General features: G+C 38.2%; 1 protein-coding gene across 9 annotated transcripts in view; it reads left to right on the top strand.

The window, feature by feature from the left end:
* Window positions 1-23,244, top strand: part of DNM3 (dynamin 3) — a 634,013-nt gene that overhangs the window by 508,001 nt on the left and 102,768 nt on the right. For all 9 annotated transcript variants that reach the window (XM_051857117.2, XM_008264064.4, XM_051857115.2 and 6 more), the window contains one exon: window positions 4,705-4,816. In XM_051857117.2, the coding sequence (XP_051713077.1) occupies window positions 4,705-4,816 (112 nt within the window). The remainder of the gene's footprint in view (window positions 1-4,704; window positions 4,817-23,244) is intronic.

Here is a 23,244-nt window from a genome sequence, read left to right as displayed (position 1 = left end):
CAGTGCACATTAACAGGAAGCTAGATTCAAGAGCTAGAGCTGGGAATCAAACTCAAGAACTCCCTAGCATGGGAGGCAAGCATCTTAACCATCAGGCTAAACACTTGTCCCTGGTCTTATATTTTTAGTAACATTCACGTTTACTTATCTACTATGTTATTTGATATAAACAGGTTAATGAGTTTTTTCAATTTTCATAAATTATTTTTATATTATTGTTTAATATTTCAGTCTATCCTATTTAATGTTTTCCTATTGCTTATCCTGTTCTGTACTTTCAAATTCTATCTTTTCTGCTCTTATGTTGTCATCCATGCATTCTAAATTTCATTTCATGCTCATCTGATACCTTTTTGTATTTTTATTTTTGCAAATAATATATACCTGAGTTTAATTTTTTAACCTAAAATAGCTGACTAAACTTATATAATTCATTTCATTTATAGTAATTTAATAGTTAATATATTTGATAAGAGTGGGAATAAGAGAGGGAAGAGATGTACAATTTGGGACATGCTCAAGCTGACTTGCCCCAAATGGTAGAGTTAGAAACATACCAGGGGATTCCAATTCAATCCCATCAAGGTGGCATGCACCAATGCCATCTCACTAGTCCAAGTGATCAATTTCAGTTCACAATTGATCATAATGAAAGGACTAAGAGTCAAAGGGATCACATAAACAAGTCTAGTGCCTGCTAATACTAACCGATAGAATAAATAAAGGGGAGAGTGATCCAACATGGGAAGCGAGATACTCAGCAGACTCATAGAATGGCAGATGTCCTAAACAGCACTCTGGCCTCAGAATCAGCCCTAATGGCATTCGGATCTGGCTGAAAAGCCCATGAGAGTATTTCAGGCATGGAAAGCCAAGACACTCTGGCAAAAACAAACAAACAAACAAACAAAAAAAAACAAAAAAAAACACCTAAATGAAAGATCTCTGTGAGTGAGATCCCAGTGGAAAGAACAGGTCTTCAAAGAAGGAGGTACCTTTCTCTGAAGGGAGGAGAGAACTTCCACTTTGACTATGACCTTGTCTAAATAAGATTAAGAGTCGGAGACCTCAAAAGGCTTCCATAGCCTTGGAAACTCATGACTGGTGCATAGGGAGATTACTGATGCCATAAACAAGAGTGTCAATTTGTAAAGTTAACAACAGGAGTCACTGTGCACTTACTCCTCATGTAGGATCTCTGTCCTAAATGTGTTGTACATTGAGATTTAATGCTATAACGAGTACTCAAACAGTATTTCTCACTTTGTGTTTCTATGTGGGTGCAAACTGTTGAAATCTTTACTTAATGTATACTAAACTGATCTTCTGTATATATAGAAAATTGAAAATGAATCTTGATATGAATGAAAGGGGAGGGTTGCGAGTGGGAGGGAAGTCATGGGGGGGGGGGTGCCAATGTAGTCCATAAGCTGTACTTTGGAAATCTATATTCATTAAATAAAAGTTAAAAAAAATAGTTAATATATTTGATTTTATCCTGTCATTTTATTTTAAATTTATTTATCGTATTTTATTTTTTAAAAAATTTGCTCAGGAAACAGTTTTCCATAATTTTTTTGGAATTGATTTATTTTTGTTTATTTGAATGAGAGAGAGAGAGAAATCTTCCATTCACTGGTTCATTCCTCAAATGCCTGTGACATCCAAGGCTGAGCTAAGCCAGGAAGCTGGAACTCAGTCCAGGTCTCCCCACATGGGTGGTAGGGACTCAAATAATTGAACCATCGCCTGTTGCCTCCTGGTATGAACATCAGCAGGAAGCTGGAATTGGAAGTAGAACAAGGACTCAAACCCAGACACTCCAGTATGAGATTCAGGCATCCCAAACAGTGTCCTAACTGCTATGCCAAATACCCATCCCAACCGCTTATTCTATTGATTTGGAATATGTACTATACTTTTTAATTCATTATTTTTGTATTTATCATTAATGCATCTCTATTATTCCATGAGGTTCTTCCTTCTCCCCTTACCCAGTTTTCCCAAATGAGACTTCTAAGGTGCTTTTGATTCCCTACTCTCCACCCCTCCACCCACTAAAGGAGGCATAGCAAACATTTTTACTTCCTCCCACCCTCCCCCAACTTTTACCTGTTAGAATTTCTCTTGTGATATGTCATTTTTACTTTGAGTCCATAGGTAGCCCTTATATTGCACCATATTAAGTAAGTCCTCATTATTTAATTCGTTTTGAAGTTTTTATTCATTTTATTTATGTGAAACACAGAAAGACTGATGGAGAGAAAAAGACAGATAGACAGAGATCTTCTTTACTAGTTCAATCCAAATGCTTGCAACCCCTGGGGCTAAGCTTGGCTGAAGCCAGGAGCTGAAAACTCAATCCAGGTCTCCCACTTTAGTGACAGGGACCCAGGTCCTGAGCCATCACCTTTTGCCTGTCATTGTGTGCATTAAGGAGAATCTAAAAATTGGGAGTAGGGCTGGGACTTGAACCCAAGACTCCAGTATAGGATGCAGGTATCTTAACTGCTGTGCCAGATGCCTGCCCCCTTCATTACTTATTTCAACTTGACTCTATGGATATTCCAAGTTTTCTTGTTTACCATTGTTTCCTCTCCTCTCAATCTTTCCTCAGTTTGAGCATGCTCCACAAATTCGCCTGATGTTTTTTGAACCCTAAGCCTGTTTTAAATCCCATGAGCCATGGAAAGGTGCAGGCATCTCAGTCATTACGGATCAGTAATAGGCAAGTTGCCAGTTACCTGTGGAGGCACCAGGAACAAGCCCTTCATCTACATTAGGGTAAAGAAAACTCAGTCAATCCAACCCTCCTTAGGTCAGAGGATCAGGAACACTCAAGGGTCCTGCAGTCACTGAGGGACAGGGTCACCTGTTCATGATGGTCTCCTCTTAGAGCTTTCTTGCTATGGTCACAAAATTCTTATCCAGTCCAGAGCAACAAAGGGCCATGGCTGCTGTCTTGCTCATGCCCTCTGAGAATCAGTCCTCAGGTCTACCTGGTTTCAGAAACTAGGATGTGTTTGACCTGAGTGAAGCCATCATCTTCCCAGAATCCCCTGGGGATATAATGGTGAAAAGTAAAAATGATACATTCCTTGGGCTCATGGGGTTTATGGGCTAGTTAGAAGAGAAATAATTAGAAAGGAAAAAAGGGAAGGAGGAAAGGAATGAGGAAAAGAAGGAGGGAAGAAGGGAGGGAGGAAAGACAGAGAGAAGGAGAGAGAGGGAGAGAAGGGAGGGAGCATGAGAGGGAGGAGAAAAAATAAAAATAAACACAAAATTCTGAAATCATAACTGTGAGAAGTGTTATGGAGGAAAGGTAAAAAGAATTGTGAAAAAATGCGTGGAAGAAGCTGACCTAGCAGGGGTGTCATGAAGTGAAGTCTGAGGAACAGTGACTGAGTTGAGGTTCCCAAGGAAGAGTAGGAGTTAATTGTACAAGGAGAGATGAAAAGAAAGCTCCGGACAGAGCAGCAAAGTCAAAGGCATTACAAGCACAGCACATTGGACACACTCAGGAACTGAAAGAAAGCCAGCTTGGCTGGTGCTGAAAGAGCAAAGAGAAAAAAGGGGCTGAGGGGGCCACAGAGTCTTTGTGAGCCATTGTAGGAGAGTGTTATAAGCCACTGGAGTCTTATCGCAGGGGTAAAATATATGACTCAAAGTTTCAGAAGATCATGAGGATTCAGTGCAGAGAACAAGTTTAAAGGATCCGTAAGATATTGGGAGACCAATGAGGAGGCTGTTATAAGAGTCCAAGAGAGAGATAATGATAAAATGGTGGACAACTTAAAGAAATGGAGAAGGGGAAGCAGAATGTGCCTCAACTGTGGAAAAAATACATACAACAAAAGAGTGTGAGAGAGACAGTCAGAGGCAGAGGGAGAGAGATCTTCCATCCACTTTTTCACTTTCCAAATCTGGCAACAGCCAGGGCTGGGCCAGATGGAAACCAGTAGCCAGGAACTCATTCTGAGTCTCCCACATAGGTGGTAGCAGTGCAAGTACTTGGGTCATCATCTGCTCTCTCATCATTAGCAAGAAGCTGCATTGGAAGTGGAGCAGCCAGGACTTGAACCAGCACTCCGATATGGACTGTGGGTGTCCCAGGTGCCTGCTTCACCTGCTGTGCCACACCATCAGTTCCCATTTTTATACTTTTATCTAGTTTCCAAATTTGCACTTCAGAGGCATCTCATCCTGTTAATGGTTGTCAGTCTTCCTTTTTCACAATATAATGAACATTTTTATTTGTAGTCTAACAGTCTTTTAGGTTTATAAGATTATTGCCCTGAATTTTAAAGTTTTATGGGCTACTTTTTCAGACTTGTAAAAAGCTTTAGAAAATTGAAGAGTGGTTACTAACTAAGCAATAACAAATGCTTTCCCTACAGCACTATTAATTCCCATTAATTAACTAATGACACCCTGTGTACCATACTGAGTGCATTTGTATTTCCTTCAATTCCTTTACTTTGCATTTCCTTTCTAATTGCTTAGCATTACAGATAACTCTAAGTAATTTAATGTAAGGATTTTAAAAATATGTAATGCATGTAGGAATTTGGTAATTATTTTTCCATACAATGAGTTTGGTTTTTTTTCTTCTAGAGACTGTCAGAGAACTACCCATCTGGACTGTCATTTATATCATTTTGAATTTGGTACAAAACTAACAGCCTGATTCTTTTTTACCTCCAGGAATGTGTACAAAGACTACCGCTTCCTTGAGCTGGCGTGTGATTCGCAGGAGGACGTAGACAGCTGGAAGGCATCGCTGCTGAGAGCTGGGGTCTATCCTGATAAGTCTTTAGTAAGTTGAATATACCTTTCATCTATAAATTATTAATAGCCATGTTTAGGAAGCCATATCAATTCTATACACTATTCACTAGAGATACTTTTTATTATTGACTTCATTAGTTTGCCACACTTTTAACTGAAATTTTATTTATTCTTTTCATATTGCTTTTTACAATGCTTTTTCTCCACTGGATTTCTGTTTTAAAAAGTTAACCAGTGTATTTGTTAAAGAAAATGGCCTATTGTGCCACAAAACGTAATAGTGTGATTGCTGACCAGAGAAACCTCTTAGTTTTATTTTAAATTTTTATTTTCCTCTATATGCTAATCCACAGTTGTCATGGAATTAATACAAATCAGGTATCATTAATCATAATGCCAATATTTCATCTTCTTAAAAATATACTTATTTTGATGAAAATCTACCTCCTTTCATTATGTCTGTATTACTTGTATTCACAATTATATCTGTATCCAAACTCTGTTTAACATCATTGTGAATGTGAAAGAACAAAAAATATTTTACTACTATTCCCACTTATCTTTATTAATGTACTTCAAGTGTCTTGGAAACACTTTTCTCATTCAAGCTAATAAACAGACTTCTCTTTGTGTTCTTTGGAAATTGTAATATTGCACAGACTAGTCTGAATTTGAACTTCAAGAGTCACACCAACATGTGTATATATGCAGATACAGCGACTGCAGATGAGTGGATTTCTCCACTGCTGCTTCCTTATGAATCTTTGTACTATCCAGGTTTCTCCCGAGAGCTAAAGTACCATGACCAAGCCTTGGGGATTTAGTTCAGCTTGGCCCCTGGGCTGCTTAATCAGTTCTTAATTGGCTTATGGGACCGATCATGTGCCATTTGGGTCCTTCCTAGGCTCAAAATAGGGATAGTATTTTCAAAAGAAAGTCTGACGTATGTGTGCAGTGTGGGGCAATTGAAATATATCTGTGGGAGATTTCAGACCTCACTAGAAAAAAAATAAGAAAGGAAAGAAAAAGATTTATATATTTATTTTGAAAGAGTTGCAGAGGGAGAGGGATAGACAGAGAGACAAAAATATCCTTCATCCACTGGTTCACTCCCCAGATGGCTGCAACAGCCAAGGCTGCACCAGGTGAAGCCAGGGACCAGGAGCTTCATCTAGAACTCCCACTTGGTAGCAGGGGCCCAAACACTTGGGCCATCTTCCACTGCTTTTCCTAGGCAGTTAGCAGGGACCTGGACTGGAGGTGGAGCAGCTGGGACAAACAGTGATGCCCATATGAGATTCAGGCCTTGCAAGCAGCAGTATGCCACAAAGCAAGCCAAAGCTCACATGTAGACCTCTTAACCCCATTATATCCTACCCTGTCTGGTTGTCCCCAAAACAATAAATCTCCCCTAACATGCCCTATGCCGTTCAAGTGGAAGTCAGATCAGATGCTTTCCTGGTGATATCCAGGTACAGAAGTATCTCTATATGATCAATAGTTTTCATTTTTTCTCCTGTTGTGTGCATACAGATTTACATGGATATACACCACTCCAAAGACAACATGTAACAAATCAACTAAAGAATTGGAGGACCATTTTTACTTTTGCTTCCAATACTTATCATTACCTATTACTCTCCATTGATGGTGGTGTGTTTAGTTTCACAAATAATCTGTATTAAAATGCACATGTACTTAATTTTTTATGCATTGATTCCACAAAAAAACCTTGGAGCACATGCTTTTTGCCAGGGACCATCCCAGGCACTCATGATATAGAAGTGAATAATAGGAAACAGACATTGAACAAGTGAGTGAACAACTATAATCATATAGCATTAATATCATGAGAAGTTCTGTTGTAAATTAAATGGACAGAGAGTGAGAATGAGGGACAGGTAAGCTTTATTTTAGGAAAGGTGATCACAGAAGGCCCCCTTGAAGAGTTGACATTTGAGGAGGTTCCTCAAGGAGAGGAGGGAGTGAATGAAGAAGAGAATTCTTGGCAGAGGGAGAACAAATGCACAGCCGAGGTCAGTGTCTTCGGGAGCAACAAGGAGGCCAGTGTGACTGGGCTTTGGTGGGAGAAGACAAAGGTTCTCAAGGGTCTCCAACAGAGTGCTCAGGGGCCAGATGATACAGGCTTTGAAGGGAGTGATGAGGGTTTGTCATTTTATTCTAGGTGTGATGGGAAGCCAGTCTCTAGCCATTTCACGCCATGATAAGATTTAGATTTTTGAAAGTTCAGTCTGGCTGGGAATTATGAGAGGTAGTAGAGCTTGTGAGTTCAAGGACAGACTCTAGTGTCAAACTACCTACATTCAGATTCTGGAGGCTCACTTACAAGCTGTGAGTAGGTACTTCATCCTTTTACATTTCAAGATTTTTGTTTCTAAAATGAAGATAACTGTTCCTTAGAGGACGGTTGATAGGATTCAATGAGATAATACAGGCAAAGCATTAAGCAGGGCAGGCTCAACTAAGTGCCTATTTAATTTATGATGATAATGATTATGGTTCTCATCACAAGCTACTTTCCGTAACAACTAGGGGAAGGTTAAAATACTGTGGCTATTATAATATAACCTGGTGAGATTATAAATACTCTATGCTATTTTCTATCTTAAAATATGCTTTGTTATTTAAGATATCAATATGTGTGTGTATCTTCCTTACATGAAACTATACTGTCTGTGAAAATATTTTATTAAATCATGATTTTGTTTAGACATATTTTACATGTACCAGTGCCAATGTCCTATTTTAAGAAAGTATGTAATGCATCTCTTATGAAGGAAAAACTCTCCTGAAAAGGCAAATTACCAATTCCCTATTAAACTGTCTTTATCCACGTGAATTTTCATGTATCCATAGCTCTATACCAAGAAAATAGTCAAGTAAATATATTTTTATAAAAATACTAAATTTTAAGCAAATCTAAAGATTTTACACAATCCACTGTGATTCTTTGTACCTTTATTTTATTTGTTTTTAACCATACATTTGATGCAATTGCTTAGAAGAATCCAATTGCTTACAATGGGATTTTTATTACATCACAAAGACAAGACAGGAAATTAAACTTGGCAGTGTGCCATAAATGTTGCTTTTCTCAGTTTTCATCATAAATAATATTTGCATTTCTTATGCACCATGTAGTCTTACAGATCATATCAAAACGATTACTTAACTTGCAGATGTTTGAATGGCAGCTGACTGCCAAAATCAATTCAAGTAAACACCTACTAAAGATTCTATTTTGTAAGTACTTTCACATTTAGGAAGAATATTTTAGAGAGTTATTCCTAAACAAGAAATATTTGATGAAGTCAGATTAACCTAATAATCAATGCTTTTATCTGAGTAAATTTTTAGAACTTCTGGATAGTATGACATTTTGTTTTCATGTTTGTAAACTGTTGAGTCAACAGCAAGTCAGCCGATTGCTTTCTAATAATCAATCATTTATGTGTTGTGTATGGACATGTGCTAAAATCACAAAGCTGTGCTTTCTGCAGAAATACCTCTATTTTGACTAGAAATGAGTTTCAATGTAGGTTGCTTTTGAAAACTATGGAAGTTTGATATCACTTAGATGAATAATGACCACCAAAATTTGAATGAAATGACATTTGGGACAGATTTCTTTTCATATAATTATTTTTTCCCATCATGTCTACATGATGCGATGCTTTTATGTCAATTGTGTCAAAATGTTCTATTGTCATGTTTATCTTGTCTCAAATCATTTCTTTTGGAATTTTCTTTAAAAATTAGTCTTTTTTTCCTTCCCTCCTATTCTCTTCCATCTTTTATCCTTCCCATCGTAGTAGACTCCAGAGAGTCAAAGATAAAAGTTAATCAATTCCTACTTTATAGGAATTCCAAGTCTAGTAGAAGAGAAGAGAACAAATAATTAGAGCATACAACTCCATTGAATAATCTGTATAAAATGTAACAGCGCAACTATTTTCTCTGGTGTGTTTTCTGATTATGTTACTTTCTAGTTCTATTTCCCCATGTGCATTTTTTGTTTTTACTGCTTTTACTCACATAATCTTTCTGGATCCTCAGCAAAATGTTGAATTCTTATCTGAGCATTGGAGTATGTGACTGTAAAATAGAAATTAGGGGAAAAAATGGAAACGAGGGGTCTGGGATTCAGTTTCCTGTTCTGTTGACTTACTCTGCAAATTTACATGTAGCTTCTGTGAGCCACAAAGTTAGCTTCTATTTAGCCACAATATTTTTTTTTTGCCTTTTAGCACTTTATTTTTATTTATTTTTTTTCACTTTTGTTTTTAGCCTAGAAACCTTTTATTTAAGGTATACAAACTTCATGCATTTCATCAATGCAACTTTAGGAACATAGTGATTCTTCCCAATATTGTAAAAACATATTCCAATCTGAATTTAGATTGGTAGAATTTTATTTGTTTTATTTCTGCTTCTTTCACTCATTAACTTGGAATTATAACTATTTAAGCATAAAATTTTATATTGGTAAGTAGGTGATAGACCTTGTCATATTTTGAAAGTAAAAATGTTTCTAATGGAAGTAATTAATAGTTATTTTCACTGATAAGACTGAGATACAGTTAAAGTACAAGTATACCAGTAGTTAGAGGCTACATCTAGAGAACTTTAAAATGTTATTTTACTGACATTGTATATAAATGTTTCCTATTATAATGATTATAAGTAAATGTGAATTGATTAAGTACCTAAAGAATGTGCTGTGACAGTAAAAGCTGACTTTTCCAGCACAGTTTTGTTGACTTACAATATGACTTAAATTATATATAAACATTAAGGAATTCCAGATTCAAATTCTTTGAAATGTATTGTGTGCAGCAGAATGAGATAGGCTTGGAGGCAAATCCATTCACATTTGAATCCTGATCCTGCCAATTGTTTTGGCTCAGGCAACTTAAGCCTCCAGTTGTTTGTTCTTCTCTGAACTCAAAATAATACCTTCCTCAGAGTTATTTTGAAGTATTATAGAAAGTCCTGTGTGTCACAACTAGCTCACTTAGTGCCTTCCATCAGATGAATCTGTCCAATGCCACACAGCCTTTATTAGCATTAGAATTAGTATCAGAATTCAAAACCATTAACGTGTCCATGCAACTGTAATTCCCAATTTAAGACTTCCGTTTTCTTTGGAAACTGTCTGTGCGATTTGTGTGTGGGAGGGAGAATTTCCTCATCTGTTGGCTCAGAAAGCTGAGTGCCTTTTGCTGTACCTTGGTGGGGGTTGGGGTGGGGGTATGGTGGACAGGCCAAACCCAAAGCTCCCTCAGCCTGGCAGGCAGGAGCCCAGAGCTTGTCTGTCAGGGAGGTGAGAATTCACAACCTTTCCTCTGAAAGAAGTTAACTTGAGACCCATGAACCCTGGAAACAAAGATTGTACAAATTTACTTTTTGCACATTTGTGAAGTCCACCATCCCTGAGCTTTGTAAGAGCTTTCTATCATCTAGGTATAAAACTGGTCCTTCCCTATCCTGTATTATTTCTTAAGAGATTAAAAAGGACAGTAGAAATTGAAACACCCTAGAATTTCACTTTTCTTCTGAGCTCAGGACTGCCCTGGGCATAACTGAAGATGTTAGGTAGGACCACTCTGCAGGTGGGAACCATTTTAGGATGAAGTCCTTTTGGTAACTTCAGAAATTACTCTTGGATAGACTGAGAATAACTTTTTCTCGGTCAAACAATAGATGGGAAAAGGGTCTCTCTATTATTCTAGGGAGAGGAGTGGCCTTAGACCTTCAACAATATTTATTAACTAGGTAATGACACTCATCTGCACTTATTCAGCAGTCTGATAGCATGAGACTTAAGATCCCAACACTTAGCCCCTCTGCACCCAACTGTATTCCTAGCTTTTTTGACAGTGCTTCCCACAGAACCTAGCTATGTGGCCAATTCACAGAGCCTTACTTTTTCTTCAGTTGAAAGTATTTCAGAAATCTAAACATAAAGTACTACCACATAGAGTAGAGAATGGAACCATAAAGCATTTCCATGTCACCATTCATGACTGTTTTGACTCCCTCAGAACAGAAATTGGGAAATGATTGAGTGAAATGAGAAATGGCCAAGCCACACCATTCCTCTGCTTGTGTGTTTCTTGTCTTTAAGGATTAAGGCCTCCTACTCTGTGACATCATTGTTGCCACTACAAACAGAGCCATCTGCCATGCAGTGAGGAAACCAATCATACCCTAATGTGCAAAAGAAAAAAAAAAGAAAAAGAAAAAGAAAAGAAAGAAGAAAACAATACTTGGTTGAACTCCTGAAACTTATTTGGTACATCAAAAGCTGCACTGTTGTGGAATGCAAAAATACTTTCAGTCTGAGAAATATTCAGTGGTATTGATTGCCCTTCTTGAGAGAATCAGGGTCTCCTTATTCTCTAAAATAGTCTTTTGCTCCTGATAAAATTCCCAGTGGGAATCTTTATTACCTTATTAAACAGTAGGCATAGCCTATAGAAGTGACTCTTTTTTTTCCCCCTTTATTTACATTTGTACCCTTATTTACATCTTAGAAAGACTGGTATGTTGATACTTGTATTACGACCTCTCAACAACACCAAGAAGCTTCTCTGTACTATTTTACCAGTGCCTTTAAATTTGTGTTTTGTTTTGTTTTTTTTTAATTAACTATGATGTCCATGATAGACCCTTGATCAGGCATTTCCCCAGAGTCACCAATTAGCATTTTTTTCTGAAAACACATTCTCCTGGGATCCTAGCCTTACTGTTGTCAAGAAAGGTTCGGTATACATTATTTCCCCTGCCACATCCTCAACTTAAACTAGATGCCGGATCTCCAGCCTGACCTGTGACTCCACCTCGCTCTCAATGTCCTCCACATTTGCACACACATTGCTCACAGCTCTTCAGCCACACATCGCAGTGAGAAAATCCTTCTGGGCCCCTTGTGAGAAGAGTTCTGATCTTTTCCCTGCCCATACCCCGGCCCGTCTCCCCCACAGGATCTGACCTTGGGAGGACTCAGGCTGCCCTGGGAGTAATGAATCACCATTTTATTTTTTTAGGCCATATGCGAGTTAAATTGTTTGATATAAATCATACTCTCGCAACTCCAGTTTGAAACAGGAGAGCCATTTGCCCGCCGCCTGCTGCTGGCTGCTTTCTGTGTCTCTATCCAGAGTGTCGCTTTTAAAAATGACTACATTTTTGTGACTAACCTTTCCAGACCCATTTTCTTGAATGTGGACTAGTGTTTATTTTGGCAGCTTCCCCACTATACAGCCTGCACTTCCTGTGCCAACACAAGAAAAACTCATAATTTACAAAATAAAGGAATGGTACAGATGGACATGGACGTGGTAACTTGGGCTGCTTTACCCTGCCTCCCAGAACCACCCACCTCTTCCCTCTGCTCTCCTTCCCCCTTCTTTTTCCACCTTCTTTGAAACCAAGGATGCAGTGTTTGTTTAAAAATGCACTGGCTGATGAAATTTTCCACTGCTTGGCATGTTGGAGGAGGGGCTGTCAGGAAGGGGCAAGCCAACATACTAAATGCTCTGCCTTTCATGCTCACAGTTCACTTATTACCAATTCAGACCAATTCTTTTTGGCTGCGTTCCCATACCCCAAGTATTCCAAGTATAAAGAAAAGGAGAAAAATCTCTGTCATAATCTTCTGCTGTTATAAACGTATGATTCCATTTAACTTAAGAGGATTCGTTGACTTGTCCATGAGCTCTTGATGCTGTATGCGTATGTATGAGATGTCAGTGAATAGTTAAATTGCTTGTTTTGATTTTACTCTAGCAAGAGAACCCTCATACTTTTAACATAAATTTATGTTTATCATATTTTCTTTCTTTTTTTCCTGCGGCTGCGTGCACAGGGAAACAGCAAAGTAAGTTCTTTGTCCTGCTGCAGGTCTTCTGTCTCCCCAGCCCCCCCGCCCCGCTCCTGCATGTGTCTTGCCAAGAGTGTTTCTGTGCACTTTAAAATGACTGTCATCTGGTACAGTGTGCAAATTATATGAGGTGTGCAAATGTTAGGGGAAATGTGTGTTTGGACTACCATAATGGCTGTTCTGTTTTGACCTTTTTGGAAGGGAAACATATTATGTTCTTCAGCTTTGGGTACTGGGAAGTTCAGAGAGGTAGATATTATTATAAGGAACAAAATCGACACTGAGAGCAAAATTTATGAAGCTGTAATAATGAGGACCCTTTTGCAGAAAGCGTACACCAACTTCACTGTTGAAACTCAGTGCAGTTGAAGTTTTGATGAAAAAAAATCAAAGCTCTCATGTTAATGTTCAGTTGTGCAAACCCCAAACCGGAGTCTTAAATAGTAGCATGGCTGGCTTTGTTACCGAAACTGAACTAGATCAACGCGCTGGCTTTGAAGGTGCCTGAAAATGGATGGAGGAGGGTGGGGTCAACATTTGACTTGGCTTCTGTGGCCCTGATGTATTCCAGCTGGATGGAAACGGGAGGGTGTGAGGATTGGAGAGGGAGCCCAGAACGTGTGCTATAGACTTGGGAAAATGGCAACACACAAATGGAGATTATTTTAATGTTCTGACAAATGAGCAATTTAATATTCCATAAGATTGCTAGTGTGTAAATTTTTATTCAACTTTTCCAAAAGATTAGAATTACTTATATTAGGAATGTAATAGTAATAAAGTTGGGGAAGATGGGTTTCAGTTTGGTGGGATAATTTATTTTCCTACTTCTTAATGGAGATTTATCAGTGCTACATACTACCAGGTGGCCCACTTAAAATGGGCCTCATTGAATACAATAAGAATTGAAAAGAATCTGTTCTATAAAGGTTGCCCTGCATACTTAAACCAGCTGGAATTCATCAAAATTGCTATTCATAAGCCATACATACAAAACGTGAAACAAATGGAGGAAATCTTTTTTGTTTGTTTGTTTTCCATCAAATTAATGATGGAATGTACTATTCTAGAATGAGTTAACATAGACAATTGGTGCTAAAAAATGTGTCATTTTATAAATTTATATCTTGATATAAGTTCTTATAGCCCAAGTAGTAATATTTAATAAAGTGAAAATATTACTGGAAAACCAGGAGATAGGCATTTGGAGGTATAAAGAAGTTAATCCAGGCTGCTTACAGGACACGTTTTAAAAGTAGCAGATAATTTGGGAAATTGATTAAAGATTACTTGCACAAAACAAAGGACAGTATTTCTAACTAATACCACCGCTATTGGGAGAAAAAAAATAACACTTGGACAGAATATAAAACCTCATCCTTTATTTCTTATTCCTTAAAATACATATTATAACTCCCAAATAGTAAGTATGTACAAGTATTCCAATCCTGGTTATTTGCGTTATATTGAGTCTCTGGAGTTTAGAAAGAGAGAGAAAGAGACAAAAAAAAAGAAATATTTTTTAAAGATTTATTTATTTATTTGAAAGTCAGAGTTATACAGAGAGAGGAGAAGCAGAGAGAGAGAGGTCTTCCATCTGCTGATTCACGCCCCAATTGGCCTCAATAGCCGGAACTGTACCAATCTGAAGCCAGGAGCCAGGAGCTTCTTCTGGGTCTCCCATATGGGTGCAGGGGCCCAAAGACTTGGGCCATCTTCTTATTGCTTTCCCAAGCCATAGCAAAGAGCTGGATCTGAAATGGAGCAGCCGGGTCTCGAACCGGTGCCCACATGGGATGGCGGCGCTTTAGGCCAGGGTGTTAACCTGCTGCACCACAGCGCCAGCCCCAAAAAGAAATATTTTCAAAAAGTGCCCTGGACTAATCATGAGGGCACTAATAGGAAGTCTGTTTGTGCTAAAGATTAGGGAACCAGTTGCTGACATTATGGGAGAGGTGCTAACTCTTAGACCACTCAAGAAGCAATTATGATTTGTCTTCTTCACTTGTGATTCAAAGGTGACTTAAGAGCACTTGTAAAATTTCCCAAAGAAAATGCACTTCTATGGCAAGAGCCATCTATTTATTGTGTCTTGATGGATCCAAGTTCTTCTTGGTAATTAATTTTTCAGTTTAATACCATCCATTGATTTGCAAATAATTTAATGCAATGAATAATAAAATTCAAGAACTCTAAACTGCTGCTCATTAAGGCTTCTTCTAGGATAATATGGAGAGCCTCAAGGCCCTAATAGTCACCACCTGCAACTTGAACTTGTGGTATATGTGTTGTGGGGGATCTTTGGGTGCTAGTTAGAGGTAGAGTGTTGGTTCATGGGTATGAAAGATACAAATGCTTACTGTTTTGATTTTTAATTGAAGAGTGAGTACTTTGGAGGTGCTTTTATTTATTGTCCCATGATTTTTTAATTGTTTATCTTATTAATAAGTGATAATTTATGAAAAACATAAGGCTAATCTTTTTAAATATGATTGTGATACTGACTGTAGATTCTGGCACAAAACGCCTCCTCACATCACAAACAGCACATCTGCATGCTATTTTCCTGTAGCTTAGAATTTCAGCATAAATGGAAAACACTGGAATACAAACTGTGCTGTCTCCAGAGTATAAGTCTGGAGTCTCCAAAAGGAGAATATGAGATTCTTTTTTCCCTCTCATGCTGGAATGCTTGTTCTGAGTTGTCCCCAAGGCAACATACCTGACTTGTTGCTTGCCATCTTTGTGAGCCAGCTGTACAGTATGACTCATTTTAGACTTGCATGCTAATTGTTCATTTAGTGCATGGCATTTTATTATTTATGATATTAACCAGACTCTAAAGAAAATAAAATCTGCTCAATTAATGTTTCTGTAGATGAGCAGGATGGATTCGTTTTCCCACATACATTAAGTGTGGTGCACACACGTTAATACACACAAATAATCTGGGACATATGGAACAACTCTGCTCTTTGTTTTCTCAGTGATAACTAAATTGATCTGCTTCATACATCTTTAGATTACACTTAAGAGTTTGAGGGCTGGCGCCGCGGCTCACTAGGCTAATCCTCTGCCTTGCGGCGCCGGCACACTGGGTTCTAGTCCTGGTCGGGGCGCTGGATTCTGTCCCGGTTGCCCCTCTTCCAGGCCAGCTCTCTGCTGTGGCCCAGGAAGGCAGTGGAGGATGGCCCAGGTCCTTGGGCCCTGCACCTGCATGGGAGACCAGGATAAGCACCTGGCTCCTGCCATTGGATCAGCGCAGTGCGCCGGCCACGGCGGCCATTGGAGGGTGAACCAACGGCAAAGGAAGACCTTTCTCTCTGTCTCTCTCTCTCACTGTCCACTCTGCCTGTCAAAAAAATAAAAATAAATAAATAAAAATAAATAAATAAAAGAGTTTGAGAGCTGATTCTCTAAACTCCAAGAAAACTGTCTTCTACCATACATGCACATACAGATTTACATTATGAACACATGATGGACCAAAACACCCAGGTTCACATTCCTCCTGGAATAATAACATGTATTTTGTTATTTCTCCTTAAAAAGCAGATCTTTTGTAAAGTCATCGCAGTTTGTCAGAGAAAATTTTCCTTCCAGGCCTATTACTTATTTTTCCCTTTGAAAGTGTTTTTCTGTTGGCATGGCAATATCCTAAATTGTTTAGGGTACAGTCTATCTCCTCCTTAGATGGGTTTCCCTGCACCATAGAAGTCAATATCTTCACTAGAATGAACAGAATACAGGACACCAGAGTCAGCCGTGCAAATGTGAACAAATACATAAAGTAACAGGGAGGTCATTTTTTTTATTTTTTAAAAAAGATGTATTTACTTATTTTAAAGGCAGAAAGAGAGAGAGAGAGAGTGATGTCGAGTGAACTTTCATCCACTGCTGACTCTCCTGATTGCCCACAATAGCTGGGGCTAAGCCAGGTTGAGGCCAAGAGCCTGGAAGTTCCATCCAGGACTACGATGTCAATGGCAGGGACCCAAAGACTTGGGCCATCATCTGCTGCCTCCTAGGACGCATTAGCAGGAAACTGGATCAGCAGCAGAAGAGCCAGGACTCAAACTCAGCACTCCAATATGGGCTGTGGACAACTCAAGCAGTATATAACCCACTGTGCCACATGTATGACCCTGTTTTTTATTTATTTATTTATTTATTTATTCACTTGTTGAATACAAATGTAAATCATAGTGTCATTTTCAATCTCAGACTTTCAAGTAAAAATTAATCTCCATATTTTATCCTAGAGAGTAGCCATTTACATTGCTTCTTTAATTGCTTCTCGTTGTGGATATTTCTAGAGATTTGATTGACTTTTTATCTTTTTATTAAAGATCTTGAGTTTTGGTTAAATATCTTTGATGTTAACCTGGGTCAATTAAAAGTAGAGAAAAACATAAAATACAAGAATAAAATATTATAACAAAACTCTTAGATTTCCTAATGGTGTTGGTACAGAAATACAAATGAAAAATAGGACGAATCTTAAATTCAAAAACTAGTGCTTCCAAAAGTCAAGTTATAGGAAAAGGCTACATTTAATCTCTTCCCTTCTAGATCTTTTATTTCCTTCTAAATAGAAATTTGCAATCATTTCACTTCATTTCAGTCTTTGTAAACTAAAAGATTCTTGTTTTTGTTTTTGTTTTTAAGATTTTATTTATTTACTTGAGAGGCAGAGTTACAAACAGTGAGAGGGAGAGACAGAGAGAAAGGTCTTCCCCAAATGGCCACAATAGCCGAAGCTGTGCCGATCCGAAGCCAGGAGCCAGGTGCCTCTTCTTGGTCACCCATGTGGGTGCAGGGGTCCAAGCACTTGGACCATCTTTTACTGCTTTCCCAGGCCACAGCAGAGAGATGGGTTGGAAGAGGGGCAGCCGGGACTAGATTCGGCGCCCATATGCGATGCCAGCACCGCAGGCGGAAGATTAACCTACTGCGCCATGGCGCCGGCCCTTAAACTAAAGAATTCTTACATTTCTCCCAGAAGAAATATAATGCAGAGTATGTTTCTCGCAGAAAAGGATCATTTGAAAAGAGAAAACTCTAGTATGGAATTTTTAAAATTACTGTGTCTTTATTAAGTTCTAGTTGGGTTAAAGGCAATAATTTTGTATATATTAGAGAGCCTTCATAGTTAAGAAAAGTAGGAAAGGAAAATCAGACTTGAACACCTGTTTTTTCAACAGTTAAAAAACTTTGTGTACTGGTTCCCAATACATTCAGTGACGCCAATGGACATTGTCAGCCCCCACTGGTGGGAAAAGTATTAATTACCTGGAGTACTTATTCAGTAATCCATTGGATTCTAGTGATCCTTTGCAATGTCTGTAAACTCAGATAGCATCAAAATGTATTTGAGGGGTACAGATGTTATATCCACATTAATTTCTTATGCTTTTTTAATGGTAGGCCTTCAACTTCTAACATTGTTCTTGGTCATACGTGAGAGAATATAGAAAACCCATCTTCTTCATCTGGAAATGTCTTACTGATGATGTGTGTCATAATCTTGGTTGATGGAAGGGTCACAGACTGCAGTGTTGAAATAGCAGAAGATAGGGGGTCTTCTCTGATTCCAGTGTCATGATGTATATTTTCTGTCTAATACTTTAAATGCATGACTGAAAGTCAGAACATTCTTTTTTTTTCCTTTTTTTTGTATTTGAACTTTTATTTAGTAAATATAAATTTCCAAAGTACAGTTTATGGATTACAATGGCTTTTTCTCCCCCATAACTTCCCTCCCACCCACAACCATCCCATCTCCAGCTCCCTCTCCCATTCCACTCACATCAAGATTCATTTTCAATTATCTTTATATACAGAAGATCGATTTAGTATATATTAAGTAAAGATTTCATCAGTTTGCACTCACACAGAACATAAAGTGTAAAATATTGTTTCAGTACTAGTTATAGCATTAATTCACATTGAGCAACACATTAAGGACATAGATCCTACATGAGGAGTAAGTACACAGTGACTCCTGTTGTTGACTTAACAATTTGACACTCTTGTTTGTAGCATCAGTAATCTCCCGAGGCTCTAGTCGTGAGTTGCCAAGGCTATGGAAGCCTTTTGAGTTCGCCGGAAAATCAGAACATTCTAAGCAGTGTAGGTACAGGCAGCTCAATTAGGACTGTTTATTTTCTTTGAATAATGTATATGCTTTCCCTGATTTTCTCACAGAAGTTTAGCAAATGTATTTCTCTGGAATTTCAGAAGAGTCTCTCATACGGTTGACTAAATTTAAAAACAAAGGATGAAAACTCACCGGTCTTAAGGTGCTCTTTTCATTCATGTGCGTTTAAAACTGAATTGTTTCTCAGTGTCTGTAACAACAGTAAACCTTTGGTTCTTTTTTGATCTACTAGCCTTTAGAAACCATTATTAATGCATAGTTGTTTTTTTTTAACACTCTGACTTTAATCATAACCAGGTGGGAGAAGGGACAGTTCATTTGGAGGTAGAAAACTTAGAAGCAAGCTGGAATTTATATTTTGCTCTCAGGCTTATTGATCTTGTCAAATAGACTCTATGGGGAAGCAGGAATGGATCTGTTCACAAAGCTCGTAGGAGATGACAGTTCAAGGACTTCTGAAGAGCAGTTAGGGCTTCTTTGTGTATTTTTGTTTTCCACATTGTCATGAAAATGAAGAGACTTCCCTCTGGTTAATGGGAGATAATATTTAAGACATCAGAGCTATTTTGACATATTTTTTTCTTACATGATTGCAGACATTTGGCTTGCAGTACTATTTAGTAGAAGTGATTCAACAAGTCTCCCAAAATAAAAGAAATTCTATACACCTGTTTTGAAAACATGTTACCAAGTATTATCTTGAGAAGTTACATTGTGCAGCCGGCACCTTGGCTCACTTGGTTAATCCTCCGCCTGTGGCGCTGGTATCCCCTATGGGCGCCGGGTTCTAGTTCCGGTTGCTCCTCTTCCATTCCAGCTCTCTGCTGTGGCCCAGGAGGGCAGTGGAGGATGACCCAAGTGCTTGGGCCCCTGCACCTGCATGGGAGACCAGGAGGAAGCACCTGGCTCCTGGCTTCGGATCAGCATAGCACCCGCCGTAGTGGCCATTTTGGGGGGTGAACCAACGGAAGGAAGACCTTTCTCTCTGTCTCTCTCTCTCACTGTCTAACTCTATCTATCAAATAAAAAAAAAGTTACATTATGATAAGCTATGGTTTTTTGTTTTTGTTTTTGTTTGACAGGCAGAGTGGACAGTGAGAGAGAGAGAGACAGAGAGAAAGGTCTTCCTTTTTGCCGTTGGTTCACCTTCCAATGGCCGCCGCAGCTGGCGCGCTGCGGCCGGTGCACCGTGGCCAGTGCACCGTGCTGATCCGATAGCAGGAGCCAGGTGCTTCTCCTGGTCTCCCATGGGGTGCAGGGCCCAAGCACCTGGGCCATCCTCCACTGCACTCCCTGGCCATAGCAGAGAGCTGGCCTGGAAGATGGGCAACCGGGACAGAATCCGGCACCCCGACCAGGACTAGAACCTGTTGTGCCGGCGCCACAAGGCAGAGTATTAGCCTAGTGAGCCTCGGCGCCGGCCTGATAAGCTATGTTTTGAAATAAGCTTTTACAGAGCATTTTTGTGCAAAAGGAGGAATTTATTTCTTTGTTACTTTATCTTAATGTGTTTATAACATTATACAATGTTATAAAACAGTGAAATCATACAGAATCACTATAGTGGGGAGAGTTTAAAATCCTCCTCACTGTCTCTGGCAGGTTAATTGGGCAGAAACCATGATGGGAAGAGATGGAACTGGTATAAGAAATATGCTTGGTTCAAAAATACATATGTGTTTATTTAAAAGATAATACATATTCAATTTCTAATAAACCACAGAACACTAGCACTTTAGAGCAAATCTTTTTTTAAAAAAATTTATTTATTTGAAAAGCGGATTTACAGAGAGGCAGAAGCAGAGGCAGAGGCAGAGAGAGATATCTTCCATCTGCTGGTTCATTCCCTAGATGGCCATAATGGCCGGAACTGTGTGGATCCAAAGCCAGGAGCCAGGAGCTTCTTTCTGGTCTCCCACATGGGTGCAGGGACTCAAAGACTTGTGCCATCTTCTACTACTTATCCAGGCCATAGCAGAGAGCTGGATTGGAAGTGAAGCAGCCAGGACTCAAACAGGCACCCATATGGGATGACAGCACTGCAGGAGGCTTTACCCACTATGCCACAGCACCAACCCCTACAGAAAGCTTTAAATGTAAAAGCCTATCTATTTATGAGTGAGAAAACACTCCAAAATGGAAATTAGTAGTTAATTTATAAAATTTTTGGAAGATAGTAACAGTGAAAGCACTATATAGGATACATGGTGAGCTAGAACCTATACTCTTCAAAAAATTAATAATTTTAAGGAATTCCTATATTTCATGCCATTAAAATAAATTTAGAAGGTTTTGGAAAGAAAGCAACTAAAAACCTCAGAGAACAAAAATAGAACAAATTAGGAAATATTAGAAGAAAAATATGAAAACTTAAGCTACATAGAAATGTTCTGGGATCAGACAAAACACTGTAAACAGTTAAAACTCAAAAGGCAAGTTAGTAAAATATTTTCAACATAAACGACAAAGGATTAAATGTCCACAAAATATAATCATTTCTATTAATTTTATAGTTTTTTAAAAAATCAGAAAATAAAGAACCTTGTTTGTTAAGGAGAAAGTTGACCAAATCAATAGAACACTCATTTAAGATTTAAAAGAGAGTTGGGCCAAATATTTGACAAAAAGTCTCAATTTTATTGGCAACCAAGAATTGTAAATGAAAACAGCCAGTCAGACATCATGGTTGTACTTTCAGAGCAGGAGAAATTAGAAAGAATGGTCGTACGTAGCAGGCAGTAGAGAGGAAGCTGCCCTCCTGTCCTTATGAGGCAGGCTGGTGGCCAGTTTGATGATTTGTTTTAAATAAATACATTGATAATGTGCAAACCTGTGGCCTGGAAATTCCCACCCCTAAAAATTTATTTTTACCATATTTGGTAAATTATTTGGTGAATTATTATTCAATGATTGTGGGAAGGAATTTGTTCAAAGATGATTTTGAAACATTGCTCATAATCATAAGTTTTTAAAAACAGCATCAATTTTCATCAAAGAGAATACAGCTAATTGTGTATGGACACTGATTCCATGAAACATTATGAAACAAATTTCCAAAAATAAAAGTATATGTATATAAATTGAAATGGAAATTTTCATGACAAATTAACAGAAAAAACTATGTATACCATGGATAGCATAATTTCATTTTGCTTAAGAAAATTTCATGTATAATGAGATTTTTTAAAAAAATTTTTATTTATTTATTTGAAAGTCAGAGTTACACAGAGAGAGGAGAGGCAGAGAGAGAGAAAGGTCTTCCATCCAATGGCTCACTCCCCAGTTGGCCTCAACAGCCGGAACTGCACTGATCTGAAGCCAGGAGCCAGGAGCTTCTTCAGGGTCTCCCATATGAGTGCAGGGGCCCAGGCCATGGTAGAGAGCTGGATTGAAAGTGCAGCAGCTGTGTCTCAAACTGGCACCCATATGGGGTGCAAGCGCTTCAGACCAGGACATTAACCCTCTGCACCACAGAGCCAGCCCCGTATAATGAGATTTATATCTATACATTTGCACATTAGAAATTTTGAGAAGATACACACCAAAATACTAGTTCTATAAGTCATTTTAATTTTTGCTGCTGTATCATTTTCTCGTGTTTCTCTTTCAGAAAATAATTTTTAATAAAGATGCTCACATGGAGGGTGAGAAAGAAACAAACAAAATGATGAAAACTGAATATCCAAAAAGGGAACTGTAAAACAAAACAGAAATGGGTTAAAATTCCTAAGAAAACAGGTTAACTTAAAACAAACTAAAAAATAATTATGGAAATAAAGTAGAGATTAAGATAAAAGTGGAAATTAAGCATTTAAGACTGCAAAATTGGCATCAGGATGTCTTCATTATGTTATTTTTGTAATGGTGATGCAGATTTTTAACTCTTTCCTTTATACCCTGCCTGTACAAATATGTTGTTTCTTTGCTGAATCAAGTATTATTGAAAGACCATGTTATGAGTCTCTGGATGGTCTCTGCTTATTGCTCACAACAGTATCTTTGTTTCAAATGCTCAAATTCTGTGGTACATGGCCTCACCATCTTCCTAGACCAATCACTCTTCCTTAAATTTCAGTTTTGCACCTATCAGCATTGTTGCCCACTATGACTGTATTGTGAATATAGCACAAATAATGAATACTTTCTGAGGCTTGTCAGGGATCCATTTCATAGACTACTTTCTGGCCCTTGATCAGCCATTATTTTAAAAATCTTATTGAGGTTTAAAGGTGATTACATAGGATATTGTTTAACAAAAATGATTTATAAAATTTAAATGTAAAATTTGGTTGATTTGCCCTGAACCCATTCATTTATGTAACAAAATGTGTAATCTGAAAATTGAAAAGCATGATAACAATTGAAGTCCCAATATTGGAATCATAGTTCC

The sequence above is a fragment of the Oryctolagus cuniculus genome, chromosome 7, assembly GCF_964237555.1.
Source record: "Oryctolagus cuniculus chromosome 7, mOryCun1.1, whole genome shotgun sequence".
NCBI lineage: Eukaryota > Metazoa > Chordata > Mammalia > Lagomorpha > Leporidae > Oryctolagus > Oryctolagus cuniculus.
The sequence above is the reverse complement of the archived record's forward strand: the minus strand, read 5'-3'. Positions and strand labels throughout refer to the sequence as shown.